Here is a 17,188-nt window from a genome sequence, read left to right as displayed (position 1 = left end):
CTCAACAGAATGGAAGTTTCTTGAAGGTTGAGACCCTTTGTTTTTTGTCTTTGTACCATTCAGTGCTTTTCTTTTCTTTCTATACATATACGTATGTGTGTGTGTGTATATATATGTATATATATATATATTCCATTTATTTTAAAAGATTCAATCAATACTCATAAGGCAATGTTATTCCCATAAGGCAATAAAATGCTTAAAAATCTGCCTATGAAAATAATATCATACTACTTACATAATACGATGCAGAGCTACATGATTTTGCAGTGCTTTGGGGAGGACAGTGACTGTCTGAAGGGATTTGATTCCCAAGGAAACATTTTACTTCCTAGCTCTGCACCCTGGGAGGCAGACAGACATTTGATTTGGCCGTATCATCAATAGCTAGGGAGGCTGCCTGTATGGTAGGTTATTCTTTTTTTATTGATTGAGATGTGACTTTAGAATAAATTTTAAGAAGTCATTAATCTGTTTTTAGCATTCAGTTTAAAAAAACATTTTGAGTACCAAATTCTCTTTCCCTCCTGCCCTTCCCCCACCCATTGAAGAGGCAAGCAATATATCAATTATACATGCGAAGTCATACAAAAAATATTTCCGTATTAGCCATGTTGCAAAAACACCACCACCAACAACCACACACACACACACACACCCCACAAGAAACAAAGAAAGTGAAAGTGTATGCTTTAGCATGCATTCAGAGTTTATCAGATCTCTCTCTGGAGATGGATAGCGTTTTTCATCATGGGTCCTTTGGAACTGCCTTGGATCACGGCATTCATCAAAACTGCTAAGTCTCTCGCAGCTGATCACTGCTACAATATTGCTATTACTTTGTACAACGTTCTTCTGGTTCTGCTCACTTCACTTTGTATAGTTCATACAGGTTTTCCCAGGCTTTTCTGAAACCATCCTGGTCATCATTTCCTATAACACACAATCACATACCACAAATTGTTCCGCCATTCCCTAATAGATGGGCATCCCCTCAATTTCCAATTCTTTGCCACCACAAAAAAGAGATGTTATAAATATTTTTGTACATATAGGTACCTTTCCTTTTATTTTTATTTTTTAAAAATATCATGGGGATACAGACCTAGTAGTGGTATTTCTGGGTCAAAGGGTATGCACAATTTTAAAGACCTGTGGGCCTAGTTCCAAATTGTTCTCTAAAATGGCTGGACTAGTTCAGTACTTCACCAACAATGCATTAGTGTCCCTGTTTTTCCACATTACCTCCAGCATCTGTCATTTTCTTCTTCTGTCATGTTAGCCCATCTGATAGGTGTGAAATGGTGCCTTGGAGTTGTTTTAATTTATATTTTCCTAATCAATAGTGATGTAGAGCTTTTTTCATGAGATTACTGATAGTTTTGATTTCCTCTTCTGAAAACTACAATTAACTTTTAAAGCAAGTAATAATAAAGGAGAAACAACTGAGCCAAAATGAATGATAATAAATAACAATTGACCCACAAGCCTTATGATGATCCTTTTCATCACTTTATAGTCATGACCTGGGCATATCAGGAACAATGTTGGAATGTTGCCTGGAAGGTGTGAGTTTAATGCAAAGCATAGTTACTGAAGCAAGTTTAAACCTTTTATATAAACACTGTCATTTGTATGCGCTGCAGAGGTTTCAGTTATTACTGAAATAAAATGAATGGTAAAATAAAGAGTGTTTTCCCTTTTTTTGCTTCTTTTTTTCTTTTTTCATTTGATTTTTTTTCTCCCTTTTCATTCCTTTGGGATTTCTGCTCCTATTGTTTTGAAGTGTCTTCTTCAGAGGAAGTAGATAAGATCTTTTCCTTTTCTTTTTGATTTAAACTTCCTCTTTGCTCCATTTCTTTTTTTCTTCCTCATTTGTATTTTTCTCAGGTAAAGTCTGCAATTTATTTAGTTGCCCACTCTCTTCCTTGTTTTCTTCACTACTTGTGCTGCTGACTTCTAAAACCATGTCTTTTTGGGGGTCCAACTGGAGAAAATTTTGCCATTCAGATGACCAGAATAGCACCCCATTTTTTTTTTTACATTTTGCCCTTGCTGCCAATGCTAACTGAAATTTAGCATTTTCTTCAATTATTTAAAAAGTCTTCCTCTAGGAAGCAGTTCATCTGACTATTAAATGGGTCTATCACACACACACACACACACACACACACACACACACACAGAGGTTAAGGAATCTCTGATTTAGGACCATAGGATTTAGAGCTGGAAGGAGTTCTTAGTCCAACTCTCTTTTACAGCTAAGGAAACTGAGGCCCGGAGTCAATTTGTTCTAGCTAACACAGCACATATAATATGCTCAATTCTTTGGATTTTAAATTGGTAGGACCATAGTACAAGATAGAGCTGTCGGGTCCTATTGCCCTGGGGACACCTTCACGTAGCCCCTGGGAGGGGGCTCCAGCCGGCAGAGATAGCCTCGGTGCTGCAGGGTCTATGGTGGTTTTTATCAGGTAGAACGACAGTGCTGTTTGTGTGATCAGGGCTGGGTTTCTGAGGGTAAATGAGCTTCATCTTCAGAGCATGCACACAGTACTCTGCCTGCTGCTAGCCCCTAGAAATTAAAGAGTCTGCTTCCAGAAAGGCGTCTTGATGTGGAACGCACGGGTTCTTATTGCCAAACTGGAGCCTGAGATTGGACAAATCAACCAAGCAAGCGATCCCTTGTTACTGTTTCTTTCCTTAGCCTCTCCGTCCTGGTTCACATGAGGAGTCGAGGACTGCTGATCTCTCCTTCCATGAATCCCTGTCACACTGTTAAGAGCTAGGCCCTTACAATCACTTTCTTTCTCCATATATATCTATATATAGATATATATATATGTGTGTATATGTCATATGCACACACCCATATGATAGTTATTTGTCATATTCTTGTAATAAGTTGTAGAAAACAAGGCCGAGAATCACACATTATTGCATATTTGTACCTCCAGTGCATAGGAGATGAGGGTATTTCACTGTACACAGTAAGTGCTTAAATAACTGTTGAACTGAACTACGTTAGTAATGTTACTGATTATATTATTTGCAAAAATCATCCTTTTTTTTTAAAGTCAGTTAGTCATGTCCAGCTCTCCTTGACCTCATTTAGGGTTTTCTTGGCAAGGACACTGAAGTGGTTTGCTATTTCTTTCTCCAGCTCATTTTCACAAATGTGGAAATTGAGGTAGTAAATGGGGTTACCCTGAGTCACACAGCAGTAAGTGTCAGAGACCAGATTTGAACTCAGGTCTTCCTGACTCCAGGGTCAGCCCACTATCCACTGAACTATCCTGCTGCCCTACAAACACATTCTGAATTTGAATAAGATCTTCAATGCTACTGAATTTTCCACAAATCAGGATCCATTACCAAAAAGCTGCTGAAATATCTTACTCTTCCTTTTATGCACTCTGATGTCTGAATCTGAAAGCCAAATATCACAGTAAAGCTCAAAGATGAACATAAGCATGCCCAAGGGAAAAGCCAAACAGACAAACCAAACCAAACGAAACCAAAACAAAATTTGAGAGAAAAAAATCCAAATCTGAACAAGAAACAAATAAGGAGGTGGCTGATTCATATTATAAAAGTCATTCTCAAAATGAAAAAAATTAAGAGGGAGAATCGGGGGAGGAGTCCTTTTAATAGCCAACTACCTTTGACCACGTAAAATATAATTTTTTTAAAAAGCAACTTACAATTTTGTAGGAACACATTTGGGCCATGAAATAATGTAAACCTATATTTTCGAAGCAATCGAGGCAGTGTGGATTGAACAAGATCCCATAAAGCATGATAATGGAGATGATGATGGATTACATCTGCATAACTTCTTACAAATAGTTTTACATCTATCTTATTTGATGGGCAATTAGCGCCCATTTCTGACACTAAGTGGCAACTAAGTAGCAATTCACTGAGCACTGGATCTGGAATCAGAAAGACTTGAATTCAAATCCTACCTCAGACATTTACTGTGTGAACATGGGCAAGTCACAACCTCTGTCTGCCTCAGTTTTCTCATCTGTAATATGGGGACAACAATAGCCCCTCCTTTCTAAGGCTGTTGTAAGGATAAAACGAAATAGTATTTATAAAACACTTTGCAAACCATAAGCTGCTATGTAAATGCTAGTTGTTGTTGTTATGTAACATTGGGCAAGTTTTATACATACCTAAGAGAATTTCTAAACTACGTTTTTCATTATATACTGACTTTTACTGTAACTATACACTGCTACTTTCTGTGCTACATTGCTGAACTCATTCTGCCAATACTTAATCAACCAAAAAGCCAGAAAATATTGCTATAAAGATTCATAGTTAGTGCTAACCTATATTTTTATGCTTATTACTCATAAAGGCAAATTCTAAAAATTGTATAAAACCTAAATTGTTAAAACATTATACAGTTTAATAGCTAGGCATTTTATGAAGATAAAACTGTTATCTGTCCAAACCAAATGAATAGCACATTTAAAAAAAAAGATTTTTAGGAAGGAAACTTCCTTTTATGCTGAAAGGTTAAATTCCTAATTTGATAGGTTAGCCTAGTAGGCCCTAGTAAATGAGAATGCTGAAGATATTGATTCATTCATTCATTTTCATAACATTTATCCACACACACACACACACACACACACACACACACACTCTTTAATTAAAATGGATATCCAGTGTATCCTCAGGAAAGAGTAAAGAAGTCCCCCAGAACATTGGGTGGACCCCATGTGGAATACTTATAGGAGAAAATAGTGAAGAGTCACACAAGATGGGCAGATACGATGATCACTGCCGTGGGGAACACCTAAATTAATAAAGTTAGAGCAGACAACTAATGAGTGTTAGAAATAAAACTCAAAGCCAGATCCAGCAATCAACACATTATAAAATAAAATAAAAACTGAAATAAGCTTGTATGTATGCAAAGAAGGTAAGAAAAAAAGATGGGTTATCACCCTTCCTTCTCCTAAAGCAGGGGTTCTTAAGTTTTTTTGTGTGTCATGCACCCCTTTGGCAGTCTGGTGAAGCCCTCAGACCCCAACTTGGAATAATGTTTTTAAATGCATAAAATACAAGGGATTACAAAGGAAAATAGTTAACACTGAAATACATAATCAAAACAAGTTCACAGGACCCTCATTTAAGAAATTCTGTTCAGGGGGAAATAAGAGACATTCTGTTCAAAAGTGAGCATGTTTTAGATGAAGTTTTTATTTCTTTAAAAGAAGCTTTAAAGAACATAGACACTATATAATTTACAGCCTTCATAGGGTTGCTGAGGTAATAGGTATAAAATGATTTTGAGTTCCTCAGAGAAATGATAATTTTATTATATCAACATTATACTATTAAAATAAAGTCATAATTGTTTTCACTTGATACTAAGTTGGGAAGCAGTAACAGAGTGACCCCATCCAAAAAGTTAAATAGAAAGTACTCTTTCACTTCTTTATTAATATGATCGTTTTTGAAGATAAATATTTACACCTTGGAAATCAGCGAACTCTACAAATCAAGGCTTGATTTATTGTTTTGTCTATTTAAAGAGATTATGATGCAGATTAAACTTAAAAGTGTGCCACAGATACTTTTTCTGCCTCCCTCTCACACACATTCCATATCCCCCCAGCCCCCAACTGGTTGTTAAATATTTACTATCACATCCCTGTAGATAGTAAGCTTTCCAGGAATGACTTAAAAAAGCCTCTACTCTAAAAGCTAAAATTTTGACCACAGATATTTGGATCCACTTGAAAGGTACAACTTTATAACCAAATACTAAATAGTCCCTTGGTATCATGGCCTGGTTGGACATATAGGTTGTTCATATCCTGTTCTCTAATGTGTTCAGATGAAGTAAATGACCTCAGGAGGCAGTAGACCTGGGCTGCACAGACATAATTCTGCCGTACGTCTGGTCTGCCTTTTCCTCATCTGTAAAATGGAGTCAAGCTAGATGTTTAAGGTTCATTCAAGTTCTAAAACGTTATGATTCTGAGATTTAATGAACCATACCTGACATAAGAATTCAGTTTTATAGATGAGGAAAAGTCCTTGTATACCTATATTGAAAATGCTTTAGGGAATGAAGAGACTTGACTGAAAAAAAAATTTTGTTCAGTATTATAGCAGGTTTCAAAGAAGTAACACATAGGTAGTACCTAGAGCATCCTTATCCTTACCTATAGTCTCACGTCACTTAACTTCTCTCTGAGTTTAGAGTTTCACATCTATAAAAGGAGAGGGTCAGCCCAGAGATGAGCAAGATCTCTTTCAGTTCTGAAATGATCAAATGTTTCCTTTCTTTTAAATTCCAAAAGGGGGAAAAACTAGACAGAAAGCTCCAATTCAAGGTTCAGTCACACTTCTCAACACATTCATGTCACACTAACACATGCTAGTAAAATGTTCATTTAAAAAAATCACATGACAAAACTCATATAAAATAAAAATTTAGTAGTAGTGTAGTCCACTGTCTACAGAGTCAGAAAGCCTGTATTCAAATACTACTTTGTATATCCTATTTCTACAACCTCAGACAAATCTTTTAAATTTTTGCAGCCTCAGCTTTATCTGTAAAAAAATTTGGACTAGACATGCCTTCAAGCTCTAGAGCTAAAGCAGATCTGGTCTCCCTCAATTCTTTATCTTGAAGGTTTTTCAGCAAGTAAAATTTTCTTTGATTTTGTGTCGCTCTCCATTCTCCACCACCACCACCATCACCCCAGTCCCCAACTGCCCCCTGCCCCAATCACTTTATCATTTTAGCCACTGCCTTACAGTATGTGATCACCCTCCTAAAAGTAGCAAAGGTACATGAAAATAAAGTCTATTTGTTATCAGACATCTGATCTGTTCTTGACCCTATGCTGTTTTAACATTTTTATTAATGACTCTGATAAAGGCATGGATAATAGTATGCCCATCAAATTTACAGATGAATCAATGCTGAAAAGCAGAGTTAACATAATATCCAAAAGGATCCTGACAGGCTCTCAGAGCACTGGGTTGAATTATCATGATGAAAATCAGTGGGGACTAATGTAAAATCTTGCACCAAAGTATAAAAAAAATCAACTTCTTAAGTATAAGAGAGGGAACTACGCTGAGAGAGCAGTCATTTCAAAAAAAGAGCTGGTGATTTCAGTGGACTAGAAGTTCAATACAGCAGTAAAGAAAACAAATGAATTTGAGGCTGCATTGACAAGAATAGCTTCTAGGAATAGGGAGGTATTTTATTCTCTGCTCTCATGCCCTAGGCCTACGTGGAGAATTGTATTCCGTTCTGGGTACCAAGGGTTAAAAAGGAAGTAGATAAACTAGAGTGCCAGGGAAAAGTAATGAAGGATGGCAAATGGTCTTGAGTACCTATCACATGGAGATCAGCTGAAGGAGTTATGGATGTTTAGCAGGGAGAATGAACATGACAGCCACCCTCAAATAGCTGAAGGGCTGTCATGTGAAAAAGGGACTAGATGGGTTTTGATTGTCCCCCCCCTCGAGGGGAGGGGGCAGAACTCTAAGCAATGGGTGGGAAGCTGTAAAGAGGCAAATTTAAGATGATGTCAGGAAACATTGAGAGCTGACTGACAACACAATGAAGTGGTAACTTCTCACTTGGTGAAAGTCTTCAAGCAGAGAATAGACAATTGACCACTTGTCAACAGACAGATTTTGGACAGAAAATTCAAAATCAAAGCAAGTCCCCCATTTTCCTGGACACCTCCCCCCCCCCTCCCGCCACTATCAAAACAAACAAAAACCCAAAGAAACAAACAAAACCCTCACAAGCCCTTGGTGGTACTGTAGACATACGATTAGAATCTCTAAGTCAATTCTTCATTCACGTAAAAGGAAGGCCCTTGTGCAAAATAATTCAAATTAACAGCCTTTTGCATTAGTAAAATGGGACAACAGTGTATGCTGACCTCTGGGGATGGACCAAGGCAAGACATCAATTATTTTGGACTAATAAGGGCTGCAATTCCCCAATATCCTTAGATTCAGGGCAACTCAGCCAATAAAAAGTGAGTGAGTAGTGGAGGAGAAAGAAGAAGATAAGACATCTGTATCAAAGAATGGTGGTCTATAGACCACAGGCATCTTCCTTTTGTGTTTTTCTTATTCAGACCCATAATTCAAATGGTTATTTGTAAGTCTTCTTTTGAGAACTATTCATTAACATCCATTGTTTTTTTCTACCCAATAGCTCTTGGTCTTAGAGCTGTATTAATTCCCTATATATTTAGGAAAGCAAACCCTTATCAAAGATATTTGATACAAAGAGTTTTCATCCCAATCCAAGGATTATTAATTCAACTTCTTCCTCCTTTTCTGATTCTTTAAAATGCTCTTAAATCATTAATCCCTTAGGGCTTTTTTGTTGCTTCATGTCCCTCTTTTACCCCTCAGTTCATTTTCTTTTATTTCTATATAGAATAGCTTATAAACATGAAAGAATTTATTTTTTTAAATGCATTTTACTTATGAACAGAACAAAGATCAACAAACATGGACATTTCAGTGTACAAATGACAGAAAAGAGCATGTGCATATAAGCTTGTAACCTTCTGTTACCAACTCCTCCACCTCACCTTAGCTGTAAACAGAGATGATCATCCCCTTGGTCTTGTAATCACTCACAAATGCACCACTTCCATGTTCATGAACTCTGAATTTTCCTTGTCTGATCATAATCTGTTATCATTCCTCTTCAACTTGTGCCTTGCAACCCCTAAGCATGTTCTTCTTCCTCACTGTAACCTCTAAGGCCTTAACCCTCAGTACTTTCCCAGGCCTTCCATCAACCCTGCACTTGCTACACTCTCCTCCCTTCCTCATTGTGACCCCTTGGTGAACAAGTTCAACTCTGCACTGTCCTCTTCTCTTGAGTCCCTTGCTCCTATATCCTATCAAAGATACTGCCTTGCCAAGCCTCAGACTCTGGACGGTAACTTTTCTCCTACTCGTTCTGTTGGGCAAAGATGAAAAGAATCATGAAACTGCACTACTGGGTCTCAACCAGGCCTTCACTAAAGGAAAGTGATCCTTTTACATTTCCTGAATTGACTCACTTTCCCACTCACAACAACTGCTTTTCCAAACCTTTTCATTCCTTCTCCAACCTCCTGTGGCTCCCTGTCCTCCCATTTCTCAGCTGAGAACCTTGCCTCATATTTCACTGAAAAAATTAAGGCCATTTAGCATGAAGCCCTTCCTTCTCCCTGTCTCACATCACTCAGATACCTTTTGCCATTTTCTTTTCCTTGATACTCTCTTCTCTCTGTTTTCATGACATTGCTCTTCATGGTTCTGATCCTTCCTGCTCAGTCTCCTTTGCTGGATCCTCATCTATGTCATGGCTGCCCCCGAATTCTGTCCTAAGCCTGATTCTCTTCACTTTATGTACTACTTCACTGGGTGATGTCATCACTTCCCATGGATCCACAAACATTTGTTTTCAGTCTCTCCTCACCCCCAGTCTCACATCTCCAATTATGTACTGGACACCTTGAATTAGATGTCTCATAAATATCTTAAAACTCATTATACCCAAAACTGAACTCATTATCCACTCCTACACCCAATTCCTCCCTTTTTCTTAACTTTCCTATCATTATGGATAGTAGTACCATCTTTCCAGTCACTTGGGCTCACAACCTGGAGGTCATTTTCAACTTCTCACTCTCTCACCCAAGTCCTGTCATTTCTACCTTCAAAGTATCTTGTCTATATGCCCCTTATCTGCTACCAGATTCGTACAGGCCTTCATCAAATTATGCTTAGACTACTGCAATAGCTTGCTGGGTTTGAGCATGCTGCCTCCTAATCAATCAACTCCAGTGGCTTCCTTTTGCCTCCAGGTCCAAACATAGCACTCTCTGTTTGGCAGCCAGACCCCTTCCTACCTTTCCAGTCTTCTCACACCTCATAAATTCTCCCCACACTTCCCTACTGGACTCTAGGATTCAATGATACTAGATTCCTTGCTGTTTCTCACACATGGAACTCCATCACCAGAATCCAGGCATTTTCATTTGATGTCCCCTCCATGCCTGGAACTCTCTCTCCCTCCTCATCTCTGCCTCGTAGTCCAGCTGATTCTTACTGCATTCTGAGTAAGTGTGTTATAAAGGAGTGGACTACATAAGAGGGAGGGTCAAAAAGGACCCTGAGACCAACTGCCTTAAACTTAACCTCAAGCTTCTCTTAATTTCTTTCAATGATTGCAAAAAGTAGGGATTCATTTTGAAGAATCTCTCCAAGAGGGGTCCATAAAAGATATTACTCCTTCCAACCGGGCAGATTGCAACACATCTCTGTCTGCCCATCTTCTGTGATTCTTTTCTACATTTTCTCACAAATCTGTCACAGATCATCCAATGTACTGAAGATCTTCTAGATCTTATAATGTTGCCAGGATAGAAACACACCACAGGGCTGTCCATTGATTATCTCTTGCATTTACTAGGTATCTACCCATCTTTGTTTTCCTGTCATACATTTCTCTGATAACAGTAGCTTTTGTAGTATTATTTATAGACAAAGTGTATATTTCCATATTAAATGCTCAATGAGACATCTCAGGCAGAGATGCATCTTTAATGTTAAATACCAATTGACATTAGGTCACTCAATGAAATATTTTTTAAATCCCTTTTTTACTGAAGAGGAAGTAAAGGAAAAGGAAGGAGGAAATCCATCTACTCTAGTGACAAAGAACATATACAAAAGCTTCTGTATTCAGAAAATTCAGTAGTTTCCATCTCTTTAGGTCATGAGAGGGTTATAGAGTACAAGGATTCAGTCTGATTATGGAACTATAGCAGATGGCTATGTAATCATGGTGTTTATATTAAACACCTCTCGATTGAAAAACAACAAACCTCTCCTACTATAATTAATGTAACTATCAATTCCACTTAAAAAGAGAAGCCCTGGAGGTTGTGAATCAGCTAGTAGCCAAAAAGGATATCAATCAAAGAAGACTAGTCAGAGAGGGGGAAAAAAACAAAACATACACAAACAAAAATGCTGAACTGGTTTAGCTGTACCAAGGTGGCTGAACTGTCCATTTTTTAAGAAAAAAATAGTATAGATATGGGGATTCAGTTAAGGGAGAATCTAACTTGGAATATATTAATCACTGAATCATTCAATGGCAAGGTTTTTCCTCCCTCTCACTATCAAACCATTTTGGAAGTTATATTTAGAAACAACTTTTTAAAAAGTCAGTATATTTAATTCAAGAGAAATTCAACTGAAAATGGCATTTATCAAACTCTTAAATACCCAGGCCAAATTAACATTCTAAATTACTGTAAGGAATCTTTGTAGGAGAAGAATCAGGACCAATATAACCTGTTAGCTTGAGTTTGGGAAACATCTTGGCTCTGTTTAGCAAAATAAAGAGATTGTTTTGTCAATCCCTTTGGAACATGCACCTGTTGGGAACAGACATGACATTTTCAGGTGCTGAAAGGATTTTTGTTGTTTTTAATTGAAAGCATGATCTTTCATATTTTGCTTCAGTTAAGCCAAAATGCTTACTCTAAGGATATGGTTCCAGAAGGGATGTAAAATTGTGAAGGAAAAATAGAATTAATAGAATTAAATGATCAGCTATGCACCCCAAGACCTGTACGAGTGACAGATTTGAGTTGGAATCACTAAATTCCACCTGCAGGCATATCATGTCAAATGGGTAGGAACAATAATAATTCATGGCAGTGATGCCAAGGGAATTATCCCAAGATTCTTTGCACATGTCAGAAAAATAACAGATGTAGTTACTTTATGCCCAACTAAAGGATTAATGTCAAAGTAGTTATTAGTATTCACTCTATTTTCCTTAATTCTGAAAAGGCACTAATAAAAATATACACATATTTATAAAATATGCATATATAAAATATACATTTATATAAATAACAAAAATATACCTATCTAGATAATAAATAGCAAAACAATCAGTCATAGTTCTTAAAAAACAAAAACTACTTCAATTCAAAGAAAAAATGCCTTAACTATTCTGACAATAAGTTAGTATTAGTTCAGTTATGATGTTCTCTACAAACTTTTAAAAATCACCAATCTGAACTAATTAAAGGTATCTAACAAGGACAGTTCGATTCAGAAGCATGAAAATAAATGCATGATTTCAAAGAGTACCTACAGTGCTAAGGAGAGTATGATTTACTATAAACTGTACTTCTGCACCATTGGCTGTAACTTACTGATGAAATGGGTCCTTTACAACCCTGGAAAATGAATGTAAGTGACTGAGAGAATGGATGCAGATGCACTGATGGCAACTTTCCCTTTGCGGCTGATTAACTAAAATATCTGTTCAGCTTCATGAGGATTTTAAATAAAATGTTCAAACATGTGAATACTAAATATAAAATAGGCTTATTAGGAGGGAATAGAAAGAAAGTAGGAGAAAAGGGATGGAAAATTTTAGTAACAATTACACATGACTCTGGTTTTCAAAATAGGCTAACTTCTTTTTTTATTCTAATAATAGCTCATATTTGTACAGCAGTTTGCAAGAGTTTTCCTCCAACGACACTGCAAGGTAGGCAATTTGACTATTATGCATTATCTCCATTTTAAATTAATCTAATTAATTAGATTATCTCCATTTTAAAGATGGACAAACTGAGACATAAGGAGGCAAGTGTGTTGGCCAGAGTACAAATTGGACTAGATGATCCAGTGAGGCCCCTTCCAGCTCTAAGAGTCTCCAATTATAACATAACTACCAGAGCAGGAACTTAAACTTGAATCTTCTGACCTCAAGTTCAGTAACCCTACCATAGACCATGTTGCTTTGTTTAACATTATGACCATGGGATAGTGGAAGAGGCAGGAACCAGAGATGTGGATTCTGACCACTTCTGCAGGAGTTGTGGTTCTGCCCCTAATTATCCCAAGTGACCTCAGGGGAGCCACGTTACTCCCCGGACTTCCATTTTCTCATCTTCAAAATGACAGGGGAGAAGGGGGTGGTTGAGATGATCGTAGGCTTGTGAACTTGTGGCAAACTTAAATTTCTAAACCTTCCACTACCATGTGACCACTCCCAACTGTAGAATAAGAACAAAGAGAAAATTGAAAGCTAGTGGCTCAAATGAGATCAAATTGGAGGGCAGATTTTGATCTATCCATTATGCTTCATTTTTTCTAACAACTGGTTACCATCTAAAAACTCAGATTTTACTAGGAGCAGTGAAACACAGCAGTATCTGTGCCAACCTGACTGCATAGTTTCACATTCACAGAAGCTTGAAATTGGACATAGTCTACAAAATGAAAAAGTTAGCCACAGGGAGCCAAGAAGAGCTGCTTCTCTTGGCTGATAGATTTAGCATCTTTAAAACCTTGATACTCAAGCTGATAGTACCAGTTGATGACAGCAGCAGGTCTGATCTATAGGAGATATACCCTTGGAACTAAAATTTAGTTCTGATTTTTAGGGAAGAGGCTTATTTTAAAATATGAGAACTTTAAGGAAAGAACCAATTGCTGAATAGATTCTAAATCTTCCTAAGCACTGATTACAAAATACCTCTTAAGAAAATTCTTTGTATTGCTCTAAACAGGGGTATGGAACCTGTTGTGGCCTCGAGGTTGTAGGTTCTCACCCCTGCTAGAGTCTAGCACCTTTCTCAGAGAAGCTCAAAGCACTTTATATACATTATGTGATTAAGCTTTATGAAAACTCTGTGACAAGACATAATTATTTCAATTTTTCAAATGGAGCCATAGAAGCAAAGGGGCCAATTTAAGGCTATCTACTTAATGTCAATTATATCATATTAATTGTACTGGTTTAAATATAGCTTCATATTTTCCCCAAATCTGAATTGCATCAAACCTAAGTGAGGTCTACACACACACACACACACACACACACACACACACACACACACACCCCAAACTTGATACTATTCTTCAGCTTATATCGAGTTTTTCTTTTTCTTTTAAAGAGATCTCATTTTAGGGATGTGGTCAATATCAGTAACATGCTGATCAGTACGATTTTTCCTAACTCCAAATGTAATGCTTTACCTTGGAAGAAAAGGGTATCAGATTAGCTTTGTAGGTCTTATTTGGTGGTTTTCTTTTGATAATGCCATTGTTCTTAAAACCCAAGATTTAAAAATTCTATTAAGTGAAGTTTTACAGAAAGGCAGAGTTAATAATAATAATAATAATAATAATAATAATGACAGTTTGTATTTATATAATGCTTTAAGGTTTGCAAAACATTTTACAAATATCTCATTTTATCCTTACAACAATCCTGGGAGGTCGTTGCAATCATTACCCTCATTCTATAGAAGAGGAAACTGGAGCAGCATAAGGTTAGGCAAGTTGATTAGGATCACATAGCTAGTAAATGTCTGAAGCTGGATTGGAACTCAGGTGTTCCTGACTCCAAGTTCAATATTCTATCCATTGCACAACCTCACTGGCATTGAAATAATCTATTACTTCTAGAAAGACTATGAGTGAATCCTTTGATTCCACATAAAAACATGGGTATCAAACTATAAAATTCAATACTTTTCAAGTTTAGTTTGCATGAGAAATGCTTGTCACTTTGGAGCACAGAAGAAAGAGAACTATAACATTTTTAAAAGCTCTAAATAAAAATCAGAATACTTAGTCATTCAATCCTGAGATCCTTTGTGCTGTACAAATTACCAACCTGAGAAAATAAATACCTCTTGAATTCTTACCTGTCCAGTGTCCAGTAGTAGTGCCTGTTCTATCTGTGCATGTCTCACTTACAGGTCTAAATACAGTCTCCCATCCACCAGTAGCATAGCGCCAGTTATGGGATTCCAAAATGAGAGTTCTCTGAGTGCCATATGCAATCATGAAGCAGTAGACAACATGGTGGAGTTGACAGCCGTAGCCACAGCCTTTGTTGATATTACACACCAGCTTCTTGGCTTTTCTGCAATCCTTGGGGTTCTGGGAGTGGAAGAAAGAAGTAAAGCTGGAGACAAACTATATAGAGAGACTTGTTTCTCTAAGTGAAAAAATGACGGGTCTTAAATCACATGTAAGCTAAGACTATTCCAACACATTGCCCATTAAACAAAAGAGCGGGCTTTCACTCGGTGAAAATTTATGTGCATTCTTGGTAAGATAGTGGTGAAAAAGGACAGTTATTTCACATGCTTCACTGAACAAATGTAAAATAAAACAATTGGCATTTTAAATTACTCTTTTGCTTTGCCATCTGTCGGAACACACAGATGTGATCATCTTTGAACTCAAAATTGTGTATATCATGAAGAAAACCTTGGTGAAGGGATTACCTGATTTACTTTGGCAGCATCTCAGTGCTCTGAGCTTTCCCTCAGTGAAAAGGCTCAAATTTTCCTGAAGGAAAACTACAACTTACATGAAACCACAACTACAAATGTGAGACCAGAACTCTAAATGTCACAAGTGAAATCAACATTTAGAACATGGCAACACAAAGCCACTGGGTTGTAGCTGACATTCTGGTCAGAAAACCTCAGTTATGTCAGAGTTGTTCTATATACTGCCACCCTTTCATGATTCTTTTGCTAATAACTTTCAGTGTATAAAGTTTGTTTTGCCTTAGCTCTCATAAGAATGTGTTATGCCATTTTTTAATTCGGGGAATTATTTTCCTAAATGCATATGTTGCTATTAAAATGAGGCTAAACATGGTTAAAATACTCAAGACTATTTAACAGTGAGGCTAACTAACGTGGGAATTTTCTTTTTCAGTCTAATTTTAATGTTGTCTTAATGTTTCTACTTTTGCTAAATATCCTCAGGTTGCTACTTAAATACAACTCCATTCTCACCTGAGATCTTTAGCATGAGTTTGCTCCAAGCTGTTTTGCCTCAAAGGAAAATGAAAGTGGAAACAGTTGGAAATGCCAAAAATTTGTCTTCAATATATCAAGAGGCAAAGTAATTATTCCTTAGTCTAAGGTAAATTAGTCACCCAGATTTCAAGTGTGCACCTACATTCTAAAGGATGTTGTCAAGTACAGGCCAAAGATACTAAGCCTAGGTGACAATGGTAAAAATAAAACATGATTTGGAGAAAAAAGCCAAGGTGAAAATGCAATAGAAATAACTAGAGGTACCTTGCAAATTCAAATGTGATCCTGCTAGCAGGTTGTTTCTAAGAACAGGCCCAGAACCTTTTAGAAGCCAGGGGTCTTGAGTGGTCCCAAAGGACTGCACTGATAAATCTCATCTATGTTTGGTCAAATTTATTTCCAGATCAAGTACCAGAGTTGCTGATTCCTTTTGCCTAAGCCTCTGAAAAATCTGTCAGAACTGATCAGAGGCTTCTCACTGAGGCAAACGGTATTCATTCCCTTCCCAGCTGTTACAGATGCATCAGATTTGGGAGAAAAAGAGAGAGAGGAAGGGTGGATGATGGAGAGATGGCAATGATGAGCAATGCACCATTAATTCTTTGTTCCCTATCAAACAACGATACTGGGAATAAATAGCATTCTCAAGCTGATTGAAAGTTTTATTAGCTATTTAGAAGTTTATCAAGAGAATACAGAACACTAACGTTTATCAGATTTTGTGATTTGAAAGAAATATAGTACTGCTCTGTGAGTTAAATTTTTATATGTATTAAAAAGAGAATGTCCTTTACAACGGAAAAATATGAAAAAAACAAAGAAATGTTGTGACTTCCATTACTAAACTGAAAAAAAAGCTGTTTGACCAGAAAGCTTCAGCAGCTTTACATCTTTTACTTTATTTTTCAATTTTCCTCATAAAAACTATCATCTTCCATTTAGGAAGAATGCATATAGCATACTTTATAATAAGAGTTTAATTAGATTATAGTACTTTTTTCACAAGGATTTGGGGCTAAGGGAAAGAAGGGAATGGAGCTATTAGACAACATGAGATTTAATGCAATAATCTAAATGTATTTCAAACAGGTTGAAAGACACTATCATTCAATATGTGACTTTGCTGTCCTGCATCATAGGGAACGTTGAAGAAGGAGGGAAAATTCCATTACGTTTTGCTCAGAAATGAGAAAGGTCTAAAAGTATAAGGTAAACAAACAGAAGCCTTCAAGGCAGAGAGCTCATGATAAGAGAAAAGGAAATAAGGGGCTGCTTGGATTGATAACCACAAATAAAAG

General features: G+C 37.0%; 1 protein-coding gene across 1 annotated transcript in view; it reads right to left on the bottom strand.

Annotated features, from left to right (window-relative positions):
- FUT8 (fucosyltransferase 8) overlaps positions 1–17,188 on the bottom strand; it is a 277,270-nt gene that overhangs the window by 69,172 nt on the left and 190,910 nt on the right. Inside the window, exon 6 of the mRNA XM_036736089.1 lies at positions 14,757–14,994. Within this exon, the coding sequence (XP_036591984.1) occupies positions 14,757–14,994 (238 nt within the window). The remainder of the gene's footprint in view (positions 1–14,756; positions 14,995–17,188) is intronic.

The sequence above is a fragment of the Trichosurus vulpecula genome, chromosome 8 (genome assembly GCF_011100635.1).
Source record: "Trichosurus vulpecula isolate mTriVul1 chromosome 8, mTriVul1.pri, whole genome shotgun sequence".
Lineage (NCBI taxonomy): Eukaryota > Metazoa > Chordata > Mammalia > Diprotodontia > Phalangeridae > Trichosurus > Trichosurus vulpecula.
Note: the sequence above shows the minus strand (reverse complement) of the source record. Positions and strands in the feature narration are given on the sequence as shown.